The sequence below is a fragment of the Bubalus bubalis genome, chromosome 5, assembly GCF_019923935.1.
Source record: "Bubalus bubalis isolate 160015118507 breed Murrah chromosome 5, NDDB_SH_1, whole genome shotgun sequence".
Lineage (NCBI taxonomy): Eukaryota > Metazoa > Chordata > Mammalia > Artiodactyla > Bovidae > Bubalus > Bubalus bubalis.
The window spans coordinates 4796694-4823627 of NC_059161.1; the positions used below are offsets into that span (position 1 = coordinate 4796694).

The window sequence follows — 26934 nt, forward strand, 5'->3', positions numbered from 1 at the left end:
ATCAGGAGAAATTTGGCTCCCAGCTTCATGCATTCTTGACCCATAGAATGCATGAATTCTTCATCCATTCTTGACCATTATACTTGACAAATAGTCAAGTATAATGGCTATTCCCCAAGAAAGGCCTGGTGAGCTAAGGGCTCAGACTTCTCACAGACTGGGATTTAGATCATATCACTAATGAGTCATATCACCTCTTCACATCAGGTGGCCAAAGTATTGGAGCTTCAGCGTCACCATCAGTCTTTACAATGAATATTTAGGATTGATTTCCTTTATGATTGACTGATTTGATATCCTTGCTGTCCAAGGGACTCTCAAAAGTCTTCTCCAACACCACAGTTCAAAAGCATCAATTTTTCAGCTCTCAGCCTTCTTTATGGTCCAACTCTTAAATAGATACATGACTACTGGAAAAACCATAGCTTTGACTATACAGACCTTTGTCAGAGAAGTTAGTGTGTCTCTGCTTTTTAATAAGTTGTCTAGGTTTGTCATAGCTTTTCTTCCAAGGAGCTGTCTTTTAACTTCATGGCTGAGCACTGAAGAACTGATGCTTTTGAACCGTGGTGCTGAAGAACACTCTTGAGAGTCTCTTGGACTCTTAAGAGATCAAATTAGTCAATCCTAAAGGAAATCAATCCTGAATATTCATTGGAAGGACTGATGCTGAAGCTGAAGCTCAGCTGATACGAAGAACTGACTCACTGGAAAAGACCCTGATGCTGGGAAAGATTGAAGGCAAGAGGAAAAGGGGATGACAGAGGATGAGATGGTTGGATAACATCACTGACTCAACAGACATGAGTTTGAGCAAACTCTGGGAGATAGTAAATGACAGGGAAGCCTGGTGTGCTGCAGGGCATGGGGGTCACAAAGAGTCAGATACAACTTAGCGACTAACCCTTAGCAACAACAGGGTCTATTGTGGTAGCATTAGATAAATCATTACCATATATACATTTTGAGAATCCTTCCCATTGGAAACCTGACCTCTTCTTGGCTCAATGGGTTTGAAAAGTGGTTCAAATACAAAAACTGGAAAAGGAATCATGAGTATTTTTTGAAGTATCTGGCTTCAGCCTCCTGGTCATCCATCCTTGATTTCTCCTTATTATGTAGACTTAGTGGTGTCCATGTGGGCTGCCCATTTCTCTTGCTTCTTTGGGGCCCCACGTATCGGGAGCCACAGCCTCTTCGTGGGTCAGTTCTGACTGCCACTCAAACCTTGCTCCTCTTTACCATAACTGCACCCACCTGATTCCTAACTGCTAAGCATGGCCATTTGGTCTCCACTGTTTTAGGGGGTTATCCCCATTAGTCCAGTTCTTTAAAAGTGAAGTCTTTTCCTATTGCTATTATAACAGTACCAAAAACAGTGGCTAAAAGCTACACAAATTTATTCTCTTGCAGATCTGAAGGTCAAAATCCAAAACGAGTCTCACTGGGCTAAAATCAGGGTTCGCTTAGCTGCATTCCTTCAGAAGGCTCTAGGGCACAATCATTTACTTGCCTTCTCCAGCTGCCACAGGCTACCTGCATCCTTGGCTCATGACCACTTCATTCCAACCTCTGATCCCAAGTCATACCTCATTCCCCGACCCTCTCTCTCTCATAAAGACCCCTGTGACTAGAGTAGGCCCACCCGATTAATACAGGATCAGCTCCTCATATCAAAATCCTTAATCAAATCTACAAGGTCCCTTTTGCCATGAAGGTCACATCTTCACAGGTTCTGGGAACTAGGTCCTGAACATCTTTGGGAGGCCATTATCATGCTTACCTGGGTTTCCCAGGTGGAGACGTGGTAAAGAATCTGCCTAACAATGCAGGAGACACAGGAGCTGCAGGTTCGATCCTTGGGTTGGGAAGAGCCCCTGGAGAAGGGAATGGCAATGCACCCCCATATTCTTGCCTGGAGAATGCCATGGACAGAGGAGCCTGGCGGGCTGCAGTCCATGGGTTCGCAAAGGGGTGGGACATGACTGAGCGTGCACGCATGCATGCTATCCTGCATACCACACACAGCCTCTTACTCTGGCCTGTGGAGGAGAACTACTCCTGAGATTCTTTCCACAGTTGGTGCCCCTCTCACCAACTCATTCCCCACTGTGGACCAAGAATCTTTCAGGCCCCCCATGGAGCCAGCCCCTAGTGGGCTTCCCTAGAGGTGTATCCAGTCTAGCAGGCCCACTTTGCCTAGCCGTTTGCCATCTGCGATGTCAGTTCTGGCATTTCCACCTTGCTTGTCAGGCTGCTTGCCTTCTCCCTGGTACTAATGCCGACCTTTCGGTATGGACGCACTGTTTCCCAGGGTCCTTGCTCAGCTGTGATACCCTGTATCCTCAGAGAGTGTTTCCATATTGTACTTGATCCACTTTACGATACACCTCTCTTTGGTTCCACCACCCTCAGAATCTGGTTCCAGGCTTATTCTCCTGAATAGGCAATTAAAAACCATATGGGGCACACATGTATACCTGTGGCGGATTCATTTTGATATTTGGCAAAACTAATGCAATTATGTAAAGTTTAAAAATAAAATAAAATTAAAAAAAAAAAAGAAAAAAACAAACAAACCGTATGAGACAAGTCCGGCAGCAGACAAGGTGGAGGACACTCTTCAAATTTTAAATGCAAATTGTGAAAGCATTGGTAATTAGATGGGGAGGAGACAGTCCTGTCCTACTTGCATTGGGCAAAGGTGTTTTTTCCTTCACATAAAGCCCTCAAGGGCATTCCGCCCTGTCTCATGAGTACAGATTTAGAGGTAACACAGACAACTCAGTGAATCTGCTCTCAGCCTTAGGATCCTGTCACTATAGGACTGAGTGTCTTAAATTTTACTCTAATTATTGAGGGTTTGTTAAATCCTACCCACCTGTGCTATCATTCAGGTAAGACTGCAGATCGAGTACATGAAGCAAACCTTGTGTCTTATGTAATACTTTATGTTTGTATGTGTAAACTTTATTAAATGTTCTAAAGAACCCTAACCGACAGTTCTCCTGAATCCGAGGTGTCTTTAATCATCATACAATGTTCTACTTTCCCTATGAAACGCTCCATCCATTCCCCTCCTCACCTTTAGTCTTAGCTCTTCTCTGAAAATTATCTTATCAAATTCATCTCATTTTAGATATTGATATACTGAAACCTAGTGTCTTGTTGCTCTAATTTATTTAAGTCCTGGATTTTAGGTGACATGGACTCACCATCAGATACAAGTTGCTGAGGAACAAGAAGGAAAGGGCAAATGCTGAGGAGGATACAAGTCATCCTTCCTACCTTTATTTCACTCAAACATTTTTTCACTCCCAGTATGTCTTTACCTAAGTGTTTTCAATACTTTTGTGCTCTCCCAGAACATACTTTTAAGCCATTCTGAAAGGAGTTAATCTGAGAAGGTGGGAGAGAAAGCAGAAGAGCCAACTGGAGGGTTTTCCTTTTGTTCTTCCCTCACAGAAGCAAGACTGCGAATGAGCTGGACTCTGACTGTAAGAGGTGAAGTGAGGGAGGGCATTAGAAACAGAAACCCAGGCTCTGAGCTCACCTTCCCTTTGATGTGAGGCTGGCTGCCCTGGCCCGGAAGAACTGGAAATCAGTCCTTAATATTCACTGAAAGGATTGACGCTGAATCTGACTCATTGGAAAAGACCCTGATGCTGGGAAAGATTGAGGGCAGGGGGAGAAGGGGACAACACAGGTGAGATGGTTGGATGGCATTACCGACACAATGGACATGAGTTTGAGCAAGCTCTGGGAGTTGGTGGTAGACAGGGAAGCCTGGCATCGCTCAACCTCAGTCAGGGATGCCATCCAACCATCTTATCCTCTGTCATCCCCTTCTTCTGCTGCCTTCAATCTTTCCCAGCATCAGGGTCTTTTCCAATGAGTCAGTTCTTTGCATCAGGTGGTCAAAGTATTGGAGCTTCAGCTTCAGCTTCAGCATCAGTCCTTCCAATGAATATTCAGGACTGATTTCCTTTAGGATTGACTGGTTTGATCTCCTTGCAGTCCAAGGGACTCTCAAGAGTCTTCTCCAACACCACAGTTCAAAAGCATCAATTCATTGGCACTCAGCTTTCTTTAGAGTCCAGCTCTCACATCCATACATGACTACTGGAAAAACTATAGCCTTGACTAGACAGACATTTGTTGGTAGAATCTTAAAACCTCATGATATTCTACCTCCCACAGACCTTTGGTCATCTTCTCACCTAGGAACTTTCATGTAATTTTTCCCAAACATTGATTAAACCTCAAGGAAAGGGCCTTAAAGCAAACTTCATTTATTCTTTTCCTTAAAATAAGAGGCTGGTGGCAAGTTTAAAGAGAAGTTGGCAAAATCAAGGCTTGTGTCTGAGCAAAAAGGAAATGCTGGGAATCCGGGAAGTTAGTGAATTTCTTTACACAAAATGACTGTGTCATACTTATTCTTTACTGCCAAATCATGTTGCTAATCTTATAAAAATACTTTTAACTTCTTTGATCTCAAGTAGAGTACACCATAGTACTCTTCCTGGCTACAGAAAGGGAAGTAACACTTGGCATGAATTAAAATATTTTAAATTGACAATGGTAAAAAGCAAGTTGCAAATTATTACCCTGAGTAGAACAAGCTTTGCAATTAATTTAAACTATGGGAAGAAGCAATCTTTAAAGAAATGATGGTGTAGAATTAAGCAAATGTATATCACTAGCCCAATAACATATTCAAAATCAATATAGTCTGAAAGGAAGTTTGATGGCCTCATGGTAGGGTCACATCTATTGAGAAAGGCTGTGGTTGGGTATTGACTGAGGATTGACAATATGGGTTTTTAAATCTTGCAAAAATCCATAATTGTTAATATGATTAAAGATAGCGGCCTGTAGCAGAAAACTTCAAAATAGAGGCTTACAGGAGCTAGAAGTTCCTTGCCTCTCTTGCTCTTCATCCCAGCATCTTGCCTGAAGGTCTACAATGGCTGCTTAATCTCTTGCTGCTCTTCATGCAGGCACTGGAGGCAGTAGGAGAGAGTAAGCAGGAGTAAGTGTTGCAGACCACAGATCTTATATCTTAAGAAGTCCCCCTGGAAGTCCTACCCAACAGTTACACTTAACATTTCCTTGCCCACCTGTTGACAAGTGATGAATCTCTGAGGCTGCATGAGCTGAGATGATGTGGTCTTTTCCTCTGAGTGGCAATCTTAGTGTTCTGCTACGGGCAGGGGAGGAGAGAAGAGCTGCTGGGATAGGCAATTAAGAGTCTGAGTCACCATTTCTCTAGGTCATGATTAAGGGAATTCTATCAGTTTTGGCCAAGGAAAAACCATAATAGTTGATGGACATATTTGAGACATTAGCTGCAATGCAACGTGCCTGCCTTCAAGTGTCTAAAATAAAAATCAAGACATTGCTATTTGGGTAACAGGAGTTGGCAAAGCTAAGTCTAACATAGCTATTAAACAATGATCACGTCTGGGCCATGGAGTCAGGCCACCCAGCTTGAACTGTGGTAAGTATAAACTTGGGTAAGTCACAAGACAACTCAGAGTCCTCTTCTCTGAAGTGAGGAAAAATGGTACCTATTTGTTGAGGTTGCTGTGAGAACTAAATAACTTTCTGTCATTTCTGTTAAAAACAGAAAGTTAATCAGTACAAAATTCTGCTGAGACACAACTGATTGGTAATCAATAAATATGGCTGTTATTAAAAATCTATATTTTATTAATGTTATATCTAAAGTGAAATGAAGTAGCTCAGTTGTGTCCGACTGTGCGACCCCGTGGACTGTAGCCCACCAGGCTCCTCCATCCATGGGATTCTCTAGGCAATAATACTGGAGTGGGTTACCATTTCCTTCTCCAGGGGATCTTCCCGACCCAGGGATTGAACCCAGGTCTCCCACATTGCAGGCAGATGCTTTAACCTCTGACCCACCAGGGAAGCCCAATGTTATATCTAAGGCACACATTAAAAGCCTTCATACTACATGAAGGCATATAATGAAAACAAAAAATTCAACTAAATGAACATATTAGTTTTATGCTTATTAAATAAGCATTTAATTTTAGAGCACACATTATTACTGCTGCTGCAGCTAAGTCGCTTCAGTCATGTCCGACTCTGTGCGACCCCATAGACGGCAGCCCACCAGGCTTCCCCGTCCCTGGGATTCTCCAGGCAAGAACACTGGAGTGGGTTGCCATTTCCTTTTCCAATGCATGACAGTGAAAAGTGAAAGTGAAGTCGCTCAGTCGTGTCCGACTCTTAGCGACCCCATGGACTGCAGCCTACCAGGCTCCTCTGTCCATAGGATTTTCTAGCAAAAGTACTGGAGTGGGGTGCCATTGCCTTCTCCACATTATTACTGCACATAGTCTAATAATCTGTATTTCATAGAGAATTTTAAATGAATACAAACTGCTAAAGAAAACCACTGCAAAAACTTCACAATAAGTAGGGCTGTATTTCTCTTTATTATGAATTGTTAGCATACATTTTTGCAGTATTAAAAACCAAGAAAGTCATAGGCAGTATCCAAAAAAGAGAATAAAAAAATACACTTAGCTTAAAAATCACTTGATCCTAATTAAATCAAAAGTATATTATAGAATAAACCCAGATTCCTATTAGTGAAATTTCATTTAAAGTTTCATAAAATCTACTCTGCATTCCACATGGAAATAATCATTTCTCTAATATTTTTTATAAAGTATACTCATTAAAGGAACTGTGGAAATACTGATACACTGATGAATTGCACCCTCCAGTGGGAAAAAAAATGTTTATCCATAAAAATTTAGTGTGCTTCTGCAGTGCAGGTTTAATATATTCAAAAGAATTTTCACTTAAAAAATTTAATGTAACTGTGTTTTATGACCTTCACTAATGTATATCAGCATCTATTCATTTCCTCTGGGTTCCAAGGAAGTTGCTCCGAGTTTCAGAATCTATTACGTAAATAGGCCATTAAATTCTGGGAAAGTAAAACACTTTCAAAGCAAAAATTTAAAAAGAAAAGTAAAAGATAAAATTGGACACACACACTCATATATTGGTTGTTTTCTAGAAGAATATCCTTTACTCTGTGGCTGCTGCAGCTGCGACCCTTCAGTTGTGTCTGACCCTGTGCGACCCCATAGACGGCAGCCCACCAGGCTCCCCCGTCCCTGGGATTCTCCAGGCAACAACTTACTCTGTGTTTAATGTAGAAATAATTTAAATATACTATACCATATCACCAGACAAATGTTTCATTCTTCTTCAAAACATGTATGATTTTTTCAATGGGAAAAAATGTGAATCACTGATTGTAGAATTATTATTTTTCAGAAAGAACTGAAAGGCTGAGCACTCTCTATGATTTTCACTATAGTCTGAAAAGCATACAAGCTGACACCAACAGGCTGTAAGAGGTATGCTTTGACTCCAAAACTGAACTCCTCCCACAGTATTCTATGCCGCTCCCACGGTTACCGACCCCTTGCTTCTCGTGAATGAACAGCACACTATCAACACCTGGAGCAGGGATCACCTAAAACTGAGGTCTGTTTCTTAACCGTCATCTCTCCTTGAAATGCCTCCCTCCTTTGCTTTCTTCTCTCTGCTTCAACGTGACCTCTAAAAATCTCCTTTATTTTCCCAATCCTTCTCTAGCCTTGCCTTACACATCGTACACAGTAGGCAAAATGAAAGCCTGATAACCCAACTTGACCACCTTCCATCCCAGCACACTCTAGAGGATTTACAAGTCTCGTCCTTGCAGATGGCCATGCTAAGCAATAAAATTTTCACTCCACGTTACCACTTTGCCAAACAAACATCTGATGTCCTTGACAAATCAACTTAAAGCTTTCTGGCAGAAGAAAGCAAACCCGATCTCTGTTACCCGAGGCTCTTACAGCACAGGGCCTAATTCTGACACCCTCCATCTCCCCCCTGCTTCTTTCATCTTGTCTCATATCAGAAACCCTTCTGGAACCAGTGTAGTCACTGAGCTGTCAAGTATGATTTGTTCTCATCCCTCTTGAATACCTTCCTCAACCTAATTCAGTGTGTGGCAGGTTCCAGGTTTAATTTCTACTTCTTCAAAGTGTTTTGTTTAATCCACTTGTTTTACTTATTACAAATATTTCTACTTTATTTTACTCAGTTCTTACTTTTTTTTCATCCTTTAAAAACATAACCCCCATTCCCTCAACTTTTTTTTAACTTAAATGTAGTTGATTTACAACACTGTGCTAGTTTCAGGTGTAAAGAACAGTGATTCAGTATTTTTACATATTATATTCCTTTATAGGTCACTAGAAGATAATGGGTAGAATTCTCTGTGCTATACAGTATATCCTTGTTGCTTACCTACTTTATATAGAGTATCTTGTATCTGTTAATTCCATACCATTAATTTGTCCCTTCAGGGGTGAAGAATCTGCCTTCCTGTGTAGGAAATGCAGGTTGGATCCCTGGCTGGTGAACTAAGATCTCATATGCCTCAGGGCAACTAGAGAAGCTCTCACACCACAGCGAAGATCCCTCTGTTGCAACCAAGACCCCATTCAGCCAAATAAATAAACTTTTAGGGGAAAAACGGGATGCTTTCCTGGTGGCTCAGATTGTAAGAATCTTCCTGCAGTGCAGAAGACCCTGGTTCATCCCTGCATTGGGGAGATCCCCTGGAGAAGGGCATTGTGACCCACTCCAGTACTCTTGTCTGGAAAATCCCATGGATGGAGGAGCCTGGTAGGCTGCAGTCCATGGGGTCGCTAAGAGTCGGACACGACTGAGCGACTTCACTTTCACTTTTCACTTTCATGCATTGGAGAAGGAAATGGCAATCCACTCCAGTGTTCTTGCCTGGACAATCCCAGGGACGGGGGAGCCTGATGGGCTGCCGTCTATGGGGATGCACAGAGTCGGACACAACTGAAGCAACTTAGCAGCAGCAGCAGCAGAGCCATTAACACTCTTCTCCTTCCTTTTACCCTTTACCCTTTAGTAAGCACAGATTTGTTTTCTATATCTGCGAGGCTGCTTCTGTTTTGAACATACATTCATTTGTATGAGTTTTCAGATTCCATATATAACTGGTATCATACAATAGTTGTCTTTTTTGACATTTTACCAAGTATAATATTCTCCAGGTCCATTCATGTTGCTGCAAATGGCAGTATTTCATCCTTTTACAGATGAATAATATTCCATTCTGTATGTGTACTACCTCTCCTGAATCCAGTCATCTGTTGATGAGCATCTGGGTTGCTTCCGTGTTTTGCTTATTATAAACAGTGCTGCAATGAACACTGGGATTCATGAATCTTATTCAATTATTCATTTTTTTCTGGATATATATATATATATCCATCACTGGATAATACAGTAGTTCTATTTTTAGTTTATTAGGGTACCTCCATACTATTTCACATAGTAGCTGTACCATTTCCATAACCACTCCAGTATTCTTGCCTAGAGAATTCCATGGACAGAGGAGCCTGGTGGGCTACAGTCCATGGGGTCGCAAAGAACTGGATACAACTGAGTAACTATCACACAACAATTTACAAACATTTCATTTCCTCCGTATCCTATCCAACATTTGTTATTTGCAGATTTTTTGATGACAGCCATCTGATAGGTGTGAGATGATACCTCATTATGGTTTTGATTTTCATTTCTCTAATAATTAGTGAAGCTGAGCATTTTACATGTGCCTGTGAACCAGCCGTATGTCTTCTGTGGAAAAATGTCTATTCAAGTCTTCTGTCCATTTCACAATTGGATCATTTGTTTTTTGATTCTGAGTTGTATGAGTTGTTTGTATATGTGGAAATTAACCCCAGTTAGTTGAATCATTTGCAAATATTTTTTCCTGTTCCTTGTTAATGGTTTTCTTCCTTTGCTGTGCAAAAGCTGTGGAGTCAATCATTATAGGTCCCACTTGTTTATTTTTTATTTCTTTTGCCTCAGGAGACTGATGAAGAAGAAAATACTGCCGTGATTTATGTCAGAGTGTTTCCCCTATGTTTTCTTCTGAGAGTTTCATGGCTTCATGTTTTACATTTAGGTCTTTAAACTATTTTGAGTTTATGTTTGTATATTATGTGAGGGAATGTCCAAAGAGATCCATATTTTTTACTTCCCTCCCCCACATTTTGTGTTTTTGATGTCATTTTGTATCTTCAAGCTTATCACTTTACTGTTCATTGTACTTATAGTTGCTTTCACAACTTTGTTTTCTTTTTTTAAATCTACATACTGGCTTATTTAAGTGATCTTCAATCCTTCTATGTATTTGCCTTTCTGTTGGGATTTTCCTTTTCCTATAGATTTTTGCTTCTTTTCCATTTAAAGGAAACCTAAAGCAATCTTGAAAAAGAACAAAGCTGGAGGCATCATACTTCCTGATTTCAAAGCAACATAGTATTGGCACGACACTGATCAATGGAATAGAATCAAGTGCCCAAAATAATCCTGTGCATATACAGTCAATTAACTGACAAATGAGCAAGATATACAATGGGGGAAAGACAGTCTTTTCAGTAAACGTGTTGGGAAAGCTGGACAGTGCCATGCCAAAGAATGAGACTGGACCCCTTTTCTTACACCATGCACAAAAATCAATCCAAAAATAGATTAAAAACTTAAATGTAAGACCTGAGACCATAAAACATTCAGAAGAAAACAGTTGGCAAACTCCTTGGCATTGCTATCAGCAATGATTTTTTGGATTTAATAAAAGCAAAAATTAACATGTGGAACTACATCAAATTAAAAGCTTCTACATAGCAAAATAAACCATCGGGAAACTGAATAGTCAACCTTCAGGATGGGAGAAAATATTTGCAAACCACTTACCTAATAAGGGGTTAATATCCAAAATATACAAGTAACTTATACGATTCAACAACAAATAACCCAATGGAAAAAACGGGCAAAGGACCTATACAGACAGTTTTTCAAAGACATACAAATGGCCAACAAGTACATGGAAGGTTGCTCAACATCACTAATCCTCAGGGAAATGCAAATCAAAACCACAACGAGATGTCACTTCTCATCCACTAGGATGCTCATCATCAAAAAGCCAAAAGGCAACAAATGTTGGTGCGGGTGTGGAGGAGAGGGAATCTTTGTGCACTGTTCGCGGAAATATAAACTGATACAACCACTGTCAGAAACAGCTTGGAGGTCCCTCGAGAAATTAAAAACAGAAGTGCCATATGATACAACAACCCCACTTCTGAGAATATATCCATAGAAAGTGAAACCATTATCTCAAAGCGATATACACACTCCTGTGTTCACTGTGATATTCAAAATAGCCAAATTATGGAAACAACCTCAGTGTCTGTAAACAGATGAATGCGTAAAGAAAATTTTATATTTCTTTATATATACTATTCAGCCTTAAGTAAAAGAAGGAAATTCTGCCTTTTGCAACCTGAAGGCATCATGCTAAGTGAAATAAGCCAGACACATATACAAAGACAAATACGAATGCTATCAATATATATTACCATTTACGTGTGGAATCAAAAAAAAAAAAAGGTCAAACTCATAGAAACGGAGAGTACAAAAGCAGTTGCCAGGGCCTGGGAGGTAGGGGAAGTAGGGAGAGACTGACAAAGGGCACAGACTTTCATTTATCAGGTTAATAAGGTCTGAGGCTCTAATACACAGCATGGTGATGATAACAACATAGATGATTGAAATTTGCTCAAAGAGTAGAACTTAAATGTTTTCACTAAAAAATGTAATGTGAGGTGATGGATGTGTTAATTAACTTGATGGTGTATTAACTTATAATGTGTATGTATGTCAAGTCATCTCATTGTGCACTTTAAATATATTACAATCTTATTGTCAATTATACCTTAATAAAGTTGAAAAAAAGTTCTTCTAGGTAGCAGAGAAGTCCCCGAGACTGTGTTAAGTTTTTATAGTCCTTGTGTTTTCATAAGGTGACAATGACAAAGCTTTCTTATTCCTTGCTCAGCATATGTGGCACTCGTCGACTTTGGAGTCTGAAGTCTAAGAGCCTGTAAGCACTACGACATTATCTGACACATTTTCTTTATGGTACTTTTTTAAAAACTTATTTTCCTCATTAAAAAATGTTGTTGTTGTTCAGTTGCTCAGTCATGTCCAACTCTTTGTGACCCCATGGATGGCAGTACACCAGGCTTCCCTGTCCTCCACTGTCTCCCAGAGTTTGCTCCAACTCATGTCCATTGAGTCAATGATGCCAAAAATACATGTTTATAATAGAAGAATTGAATTTTTTTTAATTGAAGAAAAAAAAATCTTACATCACCCCACAACCTGGAAAAAATTTCTATTAATGTTTTGATGCAATGCTTTCCAAACTTCACTCAGTATAACTTTTTTACACGTGACCATACCATGTGAACAAAAAGCACTCTTTTACATATAAAAATTCTGTAAGCATTTTCTATGCTGTTACAATTACAAAATGAATATACCATTTTTATTGAATGTAATTCATATAAAATAAAATTTAACCTTTTAAACCATACAATTCAGTGGTTTTTCAATTCCTGGGTTGGGAAGATCCACTGGAGAAGGAATAGTTACCCACTCCAGTATTCTTGGGCTTCCCTTGTGGCTCAGCTGGTAAAGAATCTGCCTGCAATGCGGGAGACCTGGGTTTGATCCCTGGGTTGGGAAGATCCCCCGGAGAAGGGAAAGGCTACCCACTCAGTATTCTGGCCTGGAGAATTCCAAGGGGTTGCAAAGAGTCGGACACAACTGAATGACTTTCACTTTCACTTAGCGTATCACAAAGTTGCACAAGTAAAATTACAATCTAATATTAGAACAGTTTCATTACCCCAAAGGAAATCTGTACCCATCAGCAGTCATTCCTCCCCTGCCCTTTTCCCTAGACCCTTACAACTACTAATCTACTTTGTTTTTGTGAATTTCACTATTCATTTTATATAAATGGAATCATACACTACGTGGTCATTTACATTTCACATTTTTTCAGTTAGCAGAAATTTTTCAAGACTCATCTATGTTGTAGCATGTATCAGTACTTTAATACCTTTCCTGATAGAACATTAAATTCTATGAATAAGCCAAATTTTAATATCTATTTATCAGCATGGACATCTGGGTTGCTTCCACCTTTTGGCGATTATGAATAATACTGCCATAAACATTTGTGTACAAGTTTTTGCGTGAAAATGGGTTTTTAGTTTTCTTAGGTATGGTTAGATAGCATCACCGACTCAATGGACATGAATCTGAGCAAACTCCAGGAGACAGTGAAGGAAGGACAGGGAAGCCTGGCATGTTGCTGTCCAAGGGGTTGCAAAGAGTCAGACACAACTTTGAGAATGAACAACGGGAATAAACCTAGGAGTGAAATTGCTAGGTCACATGGTAACTCTTGCAGAAGGCGATGGCACCCCACTCCAGTACTCTTGCCTGGAAAATCCCATGGATGGAAGAGCCTGGTAGGCTGCAGTCCATAGGGTCGCTAGGAGTCGGACACAACTGAGCGGCTTCACTTTCACTTTTCACTTTCATGCATTGGAGAATAAAATGGCAACCCACTCCAGTGTTCTTGCCTGGAGAATCCCAGGGACAGGGGAGCCTTGTGGGCTGCCCTCTATGGGGTCGCACAGAGTCGGACACGACCGAAGCGACTTAGCAGCAGCATGGTAACTCTTGTATTGTAACTCTTGTTTCTCTTTTTGAGAAACTGACAAGACATTTTCCAAAGCAGGTGCATTTCATGTTCCCACCAGCAGTGTATGAGGGTTTCAACTTCTCCACAGCCTTGCCAATGTTTGTTATCTATCTTTTTAATAATGACCATCCTAGTTGGTGTGAAGTGGTAGGTATGTAACTGTGGTTTCAATTTACATTTCTATACAGACTGTGACATTGAACAACTTTTCATGTGTTTATTGACCTTTATATATCTTCTTTGGAAAAATGTCTGTTCAAATCCAATGTCCATTTTAAAAACTGGATTATTTTTTGATTCATAAAATTTTTAAATAGAATCTAGATACTAGATCACCAGATTTATCATGTGCAAGTATTTTCTCCCATCCTTAGGCTGTCTTTTCACTTTCCTGATAGTGTCCTTTCTTTCTGGTACTTTTACAAGATAGAGAGCTTGTCACTTTCCAACCATGGTTTTCTTACTTTTAAAAAAAATCTTTATTTTTCCCTTCAGAAACTAACAGGGAGCCAGCCTGCAAATCTGAGTGCCAGCCCAGCATCACATGCAGAATTTTGAAGGGGAGACTTGAAGTTAATACACAATAACTTAACAAATGGCACACAGGAAGGTAAGAGTTCCTTATCAACTATATACTGCTTTTTTTTTTTAACAACAAAAAAAATAACTTTAGGGTTAAAAAAAAAATAAGTGGTATGGTCCAGGGGTTAAGAATCTATCTTCCAATGCAAGGGACATGGGTTCAATCCCTGGTTGGGAAACTAAGATCCCACATGCCACCAGGCAACTAGGCCCCAACTACTGAGCCCAGGCGCTCTAAAGCCTGTGTGCCCCAACTAGAGGGAAGGCTCTGTGCCATGATGATGAGCCCACATGCCATGAGGAAAGCTCCCACACACCACAACTAAGACCCAACGCAGTCAACTACATAAATAAGTAAATATTAAAAAAAATAACTTTCCATTTTACTGATATCTGGTTTTGGTTGTTTCCAGTCTTATAATCTCTGGAAATTTTTTTGAGGTGGGGGGCAGGTGCTAATACTTGGAATTAATGAGTAGATCAAGAATTTTCAGTTTTTCTTCTAGTGTGAGCATTTAAAGTTGCCTTCTAAATATGATTTTAGCTATATCACATTTGTTTTGATATATTTTTATTATTATCCAGTTTGAAATAAGTTGTAAATTATATTGTGATTGTTTCATCTTTAGGCTGTTTCAGTTCAGTTCAGTCGCTCAGTCATGTCTGACTCTTTGCAAGCCCATGGACTGCAGCACGCCAGGCCTCCCTGTCCATCACCAACTCCAAGAACTTGCTCAAACTCATGTCCATAGAGTTGGTGATGTTATCCAACCATCTCATCCTCTGTCATTCCCTTCTCCTACCTTCAATCTTTCCCAGCATCAGGGTCTTTTCCAATGAGCTGGCTCTTCACATCAGGTGGCCAAAGTAATGGAGCTTCAGCTTCAGCATCAGTCCTTCCAATGAATATTCAGGACTCATTTCCTTTAGGATTAACTGGTTTGATCTCCTGGCAGTCCAAGAGACTCTCAAGAGTCTTCTCCAACACCACAGTTCAAAAGCATCAATTCTTGGGCGCTCAGCTTTCTTTAGGCTATTTACTATATGCTTGTTGTTGTTGTTGTGTAGGTGCTAAGTTGTGTTGGATTCTTTTGTGACCCCATGGACTGCAGCCAGTCACAGTCTTCTGTCCATGGGATTTCCCAGGCAAGAACACTGGAGTGGGTTGCCATTTCCTTCTCCAGGGGGATCTTCCCAACCCAGGGATGGAACCCGCATCTCCAGCATTGGCAGGTGGATTCTTTACCACTGAGCCATCCATGTATTAATGAATTTCCAAACATTTTGGGTTTTCAAGTTATCATTTTTGTACTAATATGATAATGTTATATACATAATTAGTATATAAAATATTATATACTAGTTACTATATACTAGTATATAAAATATTATATAATAGTACATACTTTTCTTATATATGTATATAAAGTAGTACATATGTATCTACATATGGATAGGTAGAAATTTATCAGTATACAAAATATATACATAATTGAGTACAGGCATACATATTTGAAATTGCTATATCTTCTTCATGGATTGAAGACTGTATTATTATTACATGGCCTTCTATCTCAAATGAATCATTTATGTCTAAGTCTACTTTGCCTGATATTAATATAGGTACAGCAATCTATCTTTGGTTAGCATTTGCATAGTGTATCATTTTCCAACTATGTACTTTTAACTTTTCTTTAAATTTAAGACTTACTTGTCTGCAGTAATCAAGTTTTTGTAGTAATGAAGTCTGTAATAGCAAGTTTTTATCTTTTTTCATTCAGTCTGTTAATCAGTGTCTTTTTAATTGAATAATTTGGTCAATTTCCAGTTAAGTCATTAACTGGAAATTATTACATTTGACTTTAGATCTTCCATCTTACTACATTTTTCTATTTGTTTCAAATGCTGTTGCTCTTTCTTTCCTTTTCTTCTTCTTGATTTTTCTTTCAGTGTTCAACTTCCTTACCTCTGTTAGCCTACTTATTAAACATTTATTTAATTTTGAATTTAGTAGTTACCCCAGAGGCTAAACACCCTTGAGTTATTATATATAAATTAGAACTTTTAACACATGCTGAGCCTGGAGCTAGTGAATCCTCTCAAGATTGGCTTATTTCAACTAGTTTTTATCTTGCTTCTCATTTGAAGGATTTTTTCTAGCTCAGCAGTTGTCTTCTATGAGCATCATGAAGGTGTCTTTGGGCTTCAAAAACTTACACTGGGAAGTCAGCTCTTGGTCTAATTTTGCTCCTCTCATGCCAATCTTTTTTCTCCTGCATGCATGCCTGCTAAGTCGATTCAGTCATGTCTGACTCTGTGCGCCCTTATGTACTGTAGCCTGCCAGGCTTCTCTGTCCATGTGATTGTCCAGGCAAGAATACTGGAGTGGGTTGCCATGCCCTTGGCCAGGGGATCTTCCCAACCCAGGGATCGAACCTGCATCTCTTTTGTCTCCTGCACTGGCAGGGGGTTATTTACCACTAGTGCCACCTGTGAAGTCCCTTTTTTCTCCTACGGATGCTTTAAAATTTTTTTCCTTACTTCCAATTTCCAGCAGTTTTATATGCCTAATTTTACTTTTCTATGAACTTATCTTGCTTGGAATTCCTACTTTTTCTTGAATCTCTGGCTTGATGTTTTTCATCAATGGGAAATTCTCAGCTATTCTTTTTAAAATGCTATATCTTCCTCATTCTCATTTTCCTCTTCTGCTGCTGTGGTTCTATTAAGATTTATGTTTGGTGTTTTATGTGTTCTAAATATTTCTTTTCCTCTTTCCTGTATTACCTATTCTTGGTTTGTGTTTTATTCTGGATATGTCTTCTGATTTATCTTTTACTTCAACAGTTTCTCTTCAGTTCTTTCTAATCGTAGGTTAAACATACCCACTCTTCTTAGATTTACCTATTATGTTTTCCTGTTCTAGAATTTGTATTTTATTTCTTTTTGTTTAAAATTTCAATATTCTCTGTCAATTCCTTGAACATATCACTCATAGTTTATATGCTCTTGCTGTATTGGTCTAATAATTTCATTTTCTTCATCTTCTGTGGATCTGTTTCATCTGTTTTGTGTCTTACATTTTTGGAAATAGCCTTTGTGTGTATAGGTGTGTGTTTGATACTGGATATTATATATTAAAACTTAACAAATTAGGAATTCCTTGGTGGTATACGTTATGACACCACACTTTCACTGCTGAGGGCCAGGATCGATCCCTAGTCAGGGAACCAAGATCCCGCAAGTCATGTTGAATGACCAAGTTAAAAAAATAATGAGTCTGGATGATGTCATCATAATCAAGATAGGATGGGTTTTGCCTCTGGCAGGCAGGTAGGCTAAAAGAAGGAGAAATTCCTCATTGTCTTTCTCAAATAAGGAATAAAAATGTTACGAGCTTCAGTGTATGAATACTGGTCTATTTCTGGTACATTCTTACTCACAGAGTTCCAGCTGAAAACATGGGGTGTTTATTAGGGTCCTTTTTTGTGGAAGGGGTCCTTTAATTTCAACGTTTATCTCCCTGCTTCATGGCTCTGTCAAGGATCTGCTCATGTTATCAGCCTCTCAGTTGTTTTTTTCCAGTCAGTAACTGCTTTTAGGGAGAAGCTCCCCACCAAGGCCAGATCACCTCTTTGAGCCTCTTTTTCTTGCAGTCCAGGCCCTCACAATTCCTCATATACAACCTTGTTAGCTATGCCATGCATTCAAAACAGTAGCTTTTGTCTAAAAAAAAAAAAAAAAAAAAAAACTTGAACTAGCTGTTTACAGCAAGACAATTGGTTCCAGCTACTTAATACACCATTGCTGATACTGGAATTCCTCCATGTAAAATATTTTTAAGTTTATATAGTTGATTTAACAATTTTCTTCCCTTGAGGTGAACTGAAGTCGCTCAGTTGTGTCCGACTCTTTGCAACCCCATGGACTATAGCCTATCAGGCTCCTCCATCCATGGGATTTTCCAGGCAAGAGTACTGCAGAGGGTTGCCATTTCCTTCTCCAGGGGATCTTCCCTACCCAGGGATCGAACCCAGGTCTCCCGCATTGTGGGCAGATGCTTTATCCTCTAAGCCACCAGGGAAGTTTTCTTCCTTTAATTGCTTCTAAATTCTGACTCATGGTGAGAGAGACCTTCACATTTTACTGTTATTTTGTTATACTCCTTTTATGGTTTCAATTTTTAAATTTATATTTTTTTATTCATCTGGAATTTATCTTAATTAGCTGAGGTTATATACAACTTACTTTTATTTCTGATGCCCACCTATTTATCTATTTTCTTTTTTTTTTTTTTTTTTTTTTTTTTTTTAGAATTTGGTATACCCTACGTTTAAAAATTTTTATTTATTTTATTATTTTTTTTTTATTTTATTTTTAAACTTTACATAACTGTATTAGATTTGCCAAATATCAAAATGAATCCGCCACAGGTTTACATGTGTCATTTATTGGACAGTCTTATATTTTTGTCACAGACTTGAAACTTTACCTTTTTAAATAGTAAATTGACCTGTGAATTTTGACCTGTGGACTTTCAACTTTCCCATTGTTTAATTGCATGTCTGTTTGTCTGTGACATATTTTAATGACTTTAAGATTATCATGCAATACTCTGTATATATTTAAGGTATATAATTTGATCAGGTATATATTTGATCAGCTATATATATGTATACACTAGTGAAATTATCGCTACAATCAAAATTTTCTTGTGTGCTTTTTTAATCTATACAAATTCTGATGCCACCTGCTGTGACTAAGCAACAAACTGTCATTTTAATCTGTAGTTTGTAGTTTTTTGATAAATCGAATCACATAGAATATACTCATTTTGTCTTTTATTCACAGTTATTTTGAGATATCTATTTTGTTGCCTTTGGCATTAGTTTGTTCCTTCTTACTGCTAAGTAATGAAAGCGTTAGTCACTTAGTCATGTCTCCTCTTTGCAACCCCATGGACTATAGCCTGCCAGGATCCTCTGCCCATGGAGTTTTCCCAGGCAATGAACCTAGTCTCCTGCATTGCAGGTGAATTCTTTACCATTTGCGTAGTTTGAGACTCATCTAGGTTGTTGCCTTTGGCATTACTTTGTTCCTTATTGCAATAATAGTATTCTACATATTTATCCACTTGCCTCTTATTGGACATTCAGGTTGATCCTAATTTGGGGCTATCATTAGTAAAGCTGCTATAAAATTTTGTAAGATTCTGTGTGGATATAATGCTTTGATTTCTCTTGAATAAAGATGGACTACCTAGCCTATATGATGTGTGATTTTCCAAAATTGTTCAACTGTTTTCTAAACTGCTTATACCATTTTACATTTCAGGAAGAAGTGAACGAAGGACTTCCCTCGTGGTTCAGTGGTTATGAATCCACCTTGCAACCTAGGGGATGTGGGTTCAATCCCTGATCTGGGAACTACGATCCCACATGCTGCAGAGCAACTAAGCCTGCATGCCTCAACTACTGAGCTCTCCCACAACTAGGGAGTCCACGCACCGAAAATGAGAAAATCTTGCCTGACGAAGCAAAGATCCCAAGAGCTGCAACTAAGACCGGATGCAGCCAAATAAATACATATATTTTTTAATTAATGAGATTTCCAGTTGATCTATCTTCATCAGTTGATACATCTATCTTCCAGCTGAAACATCTTTTTCAACACTTGATATTATCAGTCAAATGTAGTTATTCTTATGGATGTACCTTACTGTGGTTTTAATTAGAATCTCCTTTAAGATGCAATTTAAAGATAATACCTTTCACATATTTATCTCTTTTCAAGCAATGTCTGATCAAGTACTTTACTCATTTTAAATATTTTTTTTTTCCTTCTCATTAGCTATAATAGTTCTTTTTACTTGGGGGACATTATGTTTTTCAAATATATTCTCATCTGCCTTTTGATTTTCTTAAACATGTGTTTAGCTACGCTGGGTCTCAGTTGCAACATGTGGGATCTAGTTCCCTGACCAGAGTTCAAACTCCAGCCCCCTACATTGGGGGCATAGAGTCTTAGCCAATGGACCAACAAAGAAGTCCCTTGATTGACATCTTTACAATATGCACTCTTCTAGTCTATGAATATGACATATTTCAATTATTTAGGTCTTCTTTAATGTCTCTGAATTGTGTTTTAGGGGGAGTGCTCAGGTATTTCATATTCCCAGGTATTTTGTATTTCTGATGCTGTCAAATAACACCTTTTAAGTTTATTTAAAATGTTACATGCAGGGTACAGAATAGTTGTTCAATGGATATTCAATGAGTAAATGAAGAAACATATTTTCATTTTCAGAAATAAATTTGTGAAACAGCCTTTTAAAGAATGTTGAATTAAGACCATGACAGATCAGCAAAAGGAAGCTATAGGGAAGAGGTTCTAAAGAGTGTAGATTTCCTTTCTGTCTTGGCTTTCTGGCTCTGTGCTTTCCTTCGCGGCACCCACCCCACTGCTACTTCCTTTGACAAAGACTTCTGACACCTTAGGGACATGGATGTTGGTGCCACATGATTAAGGAAAATACAAAGGCATTATTTTTCATTTTCCTATTGTTCCTTGCCAGTGTACTAGTGACGGTTCTCCAGAAAAATAGAACTGACAGGATAGATAGAGGATACACTGATATTCTAAGGAATTGACTTGCATGGTTGATTCCGGGGGCTAGTAAGTCTGAAATCCATGGGACAGGCCTATGAATAGAAATTTCCGTAGGAAACTCAGGTAAGAGTTGATGTTCCAATCTTCAGTCCAGACACTTCACAGCATCAGGCTGAAAACCCAGGCAGAGTTTTCAGGTTGAAGTCCTGAGGAGAACAGCTTCTGCTGGAAAGCTCAGTCTTTGCTCTAAGACGTTCCACTGATTGGATGAGGTCTAACAAAGATTCTCCTTGACCAAATTTTAACCAGGCTCCTCTAAACTCCCTTCTCAGTTAGGTTCTGACTTTTGAGCTTCCGTATTTGTCTCTGCATTCCTCAGTTTAGCCGGAATACCCCACCCTCTGTATCTGATACCTGGTCCCTTAACCTCTTCCCCAACCCCATCCCACCAGGTGATGTCTGACCAATCCCACCTGCCTCCAACCAGAATCCTGTTGGGTCAGTTTAGCCAAAATCCCCAGACACCCCACGTTATCTCTTGGCAGTTCTCCATCCACTGACATGCCCGCCACCCCCAGGCAGCTCCTGGGCTGCAAATTCCCACTATTCCTTGTCTGGAGTTGAGCCCATTCTCTCCCCCACCGGACAGAACCCTTCTGAACGAAGTTTGCCTTACCGTTAACAAGTGTCAGGAATAACTTTTCTGTACCAGGTCCATTCACAGGGGAACAGGGAATGGGTTCCCCGAGCTGCTCACCCATCCTGTTCGGCGTCAGCCTCTGCCTCATTTCCCCGGTGTCTGGAAAACCACACGACTAGGACCGCCTAGTAAACGTGTAGTCTTCGGGGAAGCAATCCCGGCACCAGCCGGGACTGAGCTACAAACGCACAATCCTGGGCACTGGCCCCAAAAGTTAGCCTGTGGCCCTTTTCTCCTTGGTTCAGCTTTCTTTCCTGTCCTACCAGCTGTATGCTTATGTGTACAATTTTCAATGTTTTCTGTGGACGGTAAGAAGTCAAACACTAATTTTAGGAGCAACTGCGTTAGCTGCGTCCGGCTGGGTTCTTCCGATGCGGGGCGGCGTAGGCGGACACGCTGTAGCCTGCCGCTGAGGGGCCGCTGCGAACCGCCCCAGGCCGGGAGAACGCTGTCCGTTCGCGCCGCGGTGCCCCCGCCCAGGCCTCCGCAACTTCGCCTCGTCTTCTCCTCCGCCGGTCCCCGCAAGGCTGTCCCCCAGGGCCAGACTGGCTCGGTCACAGCGGCCCCTGAACCGCCGCGAAAACCCGGACTAACGGACTCGGAGTGTAGTCGCTGGGGTCGCCCGGGAGCCGGGGGGCATCACGGAGCATGCGCGGGGAGGGTGAGCGCGCGCACATGCGCAGGGCCGCGCGCTGGGGGCTGGAGGGGTGTCGGGCGGCAGCGAGGCTGCGCGCGGCTGACGTGTTCGGTGGCCGCGGCGGCGGCGGCGGCGGGGCGACGGCAGGGGAAAGGCGGGCGGGGCCGGGGGCTGAACCCGGAAGTGTCTCGGCGCCGGAGCGAGCGCGCCCGGAGTGGAGCTTGGCGGCCGGGAGCCAGCGGGGAGCCCTGCGTTCCCGGGTAAATGGACGCGCGGGGCGTCCGCGCGGGGAGCGGGTGGGCGGGCGACGGGGGGTCGCCGTCGGTGGCGCGGTCTCTGCCCGGCAGCGGCCCGGGGAGGCTCTGCTCTGGCGGTCGTCCCCCGGGTGACCCCGACCTCCTCTCCGCGCCGCTCCCAGGGCAGTCCCGCCGGGCGCCTCCGGCCTTTGGACGCTCGCCGGCCGGGATGAGGTGCGCCTCACCGCCCCGGGGAAGCGTGTTAATGGGGGAGGGGGAGGGATCGTGGGTTCCGTGGCCGCGACGGCCTGAGTGTCAGCGCCCCGGCGCCCTTGCATCGCGAAGGTGGGCGCCTCGACCTGGCCCGCGGCGGGCTCGCGGGAGCCTCCCCTTCTGCCCGCTTTCCCGCTACTCCGTTCGGGAATAGGGCCTGCAAGGTGTGCCCTGCCTCCTTCAAAATTATTCTTTTGTTGGCTGTCTGTTTCTAACCCTGCCCTCCTCGTTCTTCGCCCTAAAATCTCAGCCACGAATGCGTGGAAGCGGTGACTTGGTCATAATTTACTTCTCATTTAGGAAGGTTTTGTTGACAGTACCGCGAGTGACTTAGGATGGCTGGGCCGTGGAGTTGTTTTACATGGTTCTACTCTCTTCTTCACAGACCATGCAACCCTTGGGCACGCCCCTCCAGAAGCTGTGATCCCAGACAATCCTGTTTTTCCTTCATAAATCTCTCAAGACACTTATGAAGTTTCTTGTTCTGAAACCGTTGTACTGCAATGAAGAAGAGGAGAAAGGTTACTTCACATCTTGACGAGAAGATCCATCTAGGCTACCATAAAGATTCCCAGGAAGGAAATGTTGTAGAGGAGTGTGACCAAGTAACCTACACTCATTCCACAGAAAGACCAGCTCCTGAAGCCTTACGCTGTTATCAGGAACTTCCTCCCTCCCCGGATCAGAGGAAACTTCTGAGTTCTTTGCAGTACAATAAGAACTTGCTGAAGTATTTGAATGATGACAGGCAGAAGCAACCGTCTTTCTGTGACTTACTTATCATAGTAGAAGGAAAAGAATTTAGCGCCCATAAAGTTGTCGTTGCTGTTGGCAGTAGTTATTTCCACGCATGTTTGAGCAAAAATCCGAGCACGGATGTTGTCACCCTGGATCACGTAACGCACTCCGTTTTTCAGCATTTGCTTGAATTTCTTTACACATCAGAATTTTTTGTGTACAAATATGAAATCCCTCTTGTTTTAGAGGCTGCAAAGTTTCTGGATATTATAGATGCAGTTAAGCTGCTAAATAACGAAAATGTTGCCACTTTTCAGTCTGAGCTAACTGAAAAGTCATCACCAGAAGAAACACTAAGTGAATTAACTGGAAGACTATCAAGTAATCATCAGTGTAAATTCTGTAGTAGACATTTTTGTTATAAGAAGTCTTTAGAGAATCATTTGTCGAAAACCCATAGGTCCCTTTTATTAGGGAAAAAACATGGGTTAAAAATGCTGGAGAGAAGTTTTTCCACAAGAAGATCAAAACGGAATCGAAAGTGCCCTGTTAAGTTTGAGGACACCAGTGATGATGAGCAAGAAAGTGGTGATGGGTCAGACAATTTGAATCAAGACAGTTTTGATAAGGAAAAATCAGATAGAAATGATTCTGAGGATCCCGGAAGTGAATATAATGCTGAAGAAGATGAGCTAGAGGAGGAAATGTCAGATGAATATTCTGACATTGAAGAACAGAGTGAAAAAGATCAGAATGATGCAGAAGAGGAGCCAGAGGCTGGTGATTCTGTCGGAAGCATTCATGAGGGGTTAACCCCTGTAATCATTCAGAACAGTAACAAAAAAATATTGCAGTGTCCCAAATGCGATAAGACATTTGACCGCATAGGTAAGAAAGAAAAGCATGTTTCTTGTCTCTAATAGTTTACTTTTCATGAATACTTTAAAGGTGATCATTAAAAACTAAACTTTGAAAATAACTTTTGAAAAATATGGAGGGTATTTGATTTTTGATCTGTATTTTATCCTGTTATTATAAATTTGTTGTGATTCAGGAATTAAGTATTTATATTACCTTTTATTTTCTCTTCCTCGTGTCCTGGCAGTAGATGACAGATCATTAGTTCCTGTGTTTAGTATGAAAAATTCCAGAGTGTCAATAATTATGAATATAGCATTTTGATTTATATGTTAATTTAATTTAAGTGCTATTTTTGAATCATCATAGAAAATTGAAATAGGCCATATTGTATGTAATTTAATAATTCCTGTACTGTTTCCCCTTGAGCATGGTAATATGTGAGTCATAAATATAGTCACTTTTCCAGTATCCAGTACTGTTTAGAACTGGGATGTTTCAGATCAAGAATAGTTACAGATAAAACTAAATTACTAAATGTAATAAATGCCTTCATTCTGTAGGCAGAGACTTTAGGAAGTGTCCTAATAGTATTCTTGGGTTATTATAATAATGAAGAAATCAATTTTTTCTTTATTAGAAAAGCATATGAAAAGTGATATGAAAGTGAAAAGCATATGAAAGTGAAAGTATTAGTTGCTCATGTGTGTCTGACTCTTTGCGACCGCATGGACTGTAGTCCACCAGGCTCCTCTGTCCACGGAATTCTCCAGGCAGGCATACCTGGAGTGGGTTGCCATTCCGTTCTCTGGGGATCTTCCCAGCCCAGGGATCGAACCTGGGTCTCCTGCATTGCAGGTAGTCAGTGAATATTTAATTTCAGGAGAGCTTACTTGCTAGTAAAATAATTTTTGGAGGTGTCTTATATGGACTTTATAATGTGAACTTTAAAATTGCAGCAGTTCACCTATTTACATATAAATGAGAGTTATGAAATTGGGGACTGTATTTTACCACATAGAATGATAAAAGAAGCTGCTGCTGCTGCGTCGCTTTAGTCGTGTCCAACTCTGTGCAACCCCATAGACGGCAGCCCACTAGGCTTCCCGTCCCTGGGATTCTCCTGGCAAGAACACTGGAGTGGGTTGCCATTTCCTTCTCCAATGCAGGAAAGTGAAAAGTGAAAGTGAAGTCGCTTAGTCGTGTCTGACTCTAGCGACCCCATGGACTGCAGCCGGATTTTCTAGGCAAAAGTACTGGAGTGGGGTGCCATTGCCTTCTGCATAAAAGAAGCAGATAAGTATTATTTGACCTTGTAAAATTACTTATATACATTTAATATATCCCCCTGTGTCCCTAGTGGGTCAGATGGTAGAGTCTGCCTGCAGTGCTGAAGACTCAGGTTTGATACCTGGTCAGGAAGATCCCTGGAGAAGGAAAGGCAACCCCCTCCAGTATTCTTGCCTGGAAAATCCCATGGACAAGGAGCCTGGCAGGCTTCAGTCCATGGGGTGGCAAAGAGTCAGACATGACTGAGCAACTTCACTTCACTCACTGATGTTATTGAGTCAGGAGGAAATTGGTTAAATAAGGTATTGGTAATCATTTGCTCTCAAAATACTCAACAGTGTAAACTATGACATAGCAGTAGGTGCCTTTTTTTTGCTTTTTTATGCCTTTGAATATTTTTCTCTAAATTAGAATGCTTTTGACAATCCAACTTAATAATTGTTCATTGCTATTTTTACTATGTTTAAAGTTCTGTGCAAATGAATAGAGTAACTTTTTTTGAGCAACTAGTCAGTTGGAAGAGTGTGTGGATACAAGTAGCTTGTTAAACTAAGGCTGGTAAATGTTCTTGTGGAGCTGTGAACACATACTGTGAGCATTACAGGGAACAGAAGAACGTTCTTGAATTGAGATACCTGACAGCATTTCATCTTTCCAGTTGATTCTGCCTTTTTAGACTTTGTATTCTTAGCACACGCTTCCTGTGTTATGCCTTGTTCTCAGTCGGGCTCAGTTGCTCAGTCGTGTCCGGCTTCTTGCCACCCCAGAACTATAGCCCGCCAGGCTCCTCTGGTCATGGGATTTTTCCCGGCAAGGATACTGGAATGGGTTGCCATTTCCTTAATTTGGCCTAATTTGATTTGAGATGTGTGAGAGCAGGGTCAGTCTGCCAGTGGCCTTGTGGGCCCAACAGATAGATATCAGGCTCTTGTATCCAACACTGGGCCTGTGGGATGCATTGTGAGCAAGGGATTCTGTGTTCAGGTAAGACAAGGAAGACGATACTCAATTTCTATTAACACTCTCAAATTCTCTAGCAAACAAACCTGTTAATTTTACTTAACCTGGCATTTTCTCAGATAACTTAATCACGGGACATTCGGAAATTCCCGAGAAACTAGAGTTCTGTGCACACTATTTGGGGAAATACTGCATAAGTTCAGGTCTTGATGTACTAAGAAGAAGGCATTTTGCAGCTTTTTGAACTAAGGTTAGTTCAGATAATCAGATAAATGTGGGTATCAATAGATCACATTGTCAGCTTATTTCCATCCTCCTTTCTGAATGTGTTTTATATTATCCCCCTCTT

General features: G+C 40.8%; 1 protein-coding gene across 2 annotated transcripts in view; it reads left to right on the forward strand.

The window, feature by feature from the left end:
- Positions 1-22343: 22343 nt before the first annotated feature.
- The window catches only part of ZBTB41 (zinc finger and BTB domain containing 41), a 40552-nt gene continuing 35961 nt past the window's right edge, over positions 22344-26934 (forward strand). The window contains exons 1-2 of one of the 2 annotated variants that reach the window (XM_025285328.3): positions 22344-22490; positions 23125-24365. In XM_025285328.3, the coding sequence (XP_025141113.1) occupies positions 23243-24365 (1123 nt within the window). In that variant the 5' untranslated portion in view covers positions 22344-22490; positions 23125-23242. Of the gene's footprint in view, positions 22491-22545; positions 22701-23124; positions 24366-26934 lie in introns of those variants that run through there. The other variant, XM_006064883.4, reaches the window with a different exon arrangement.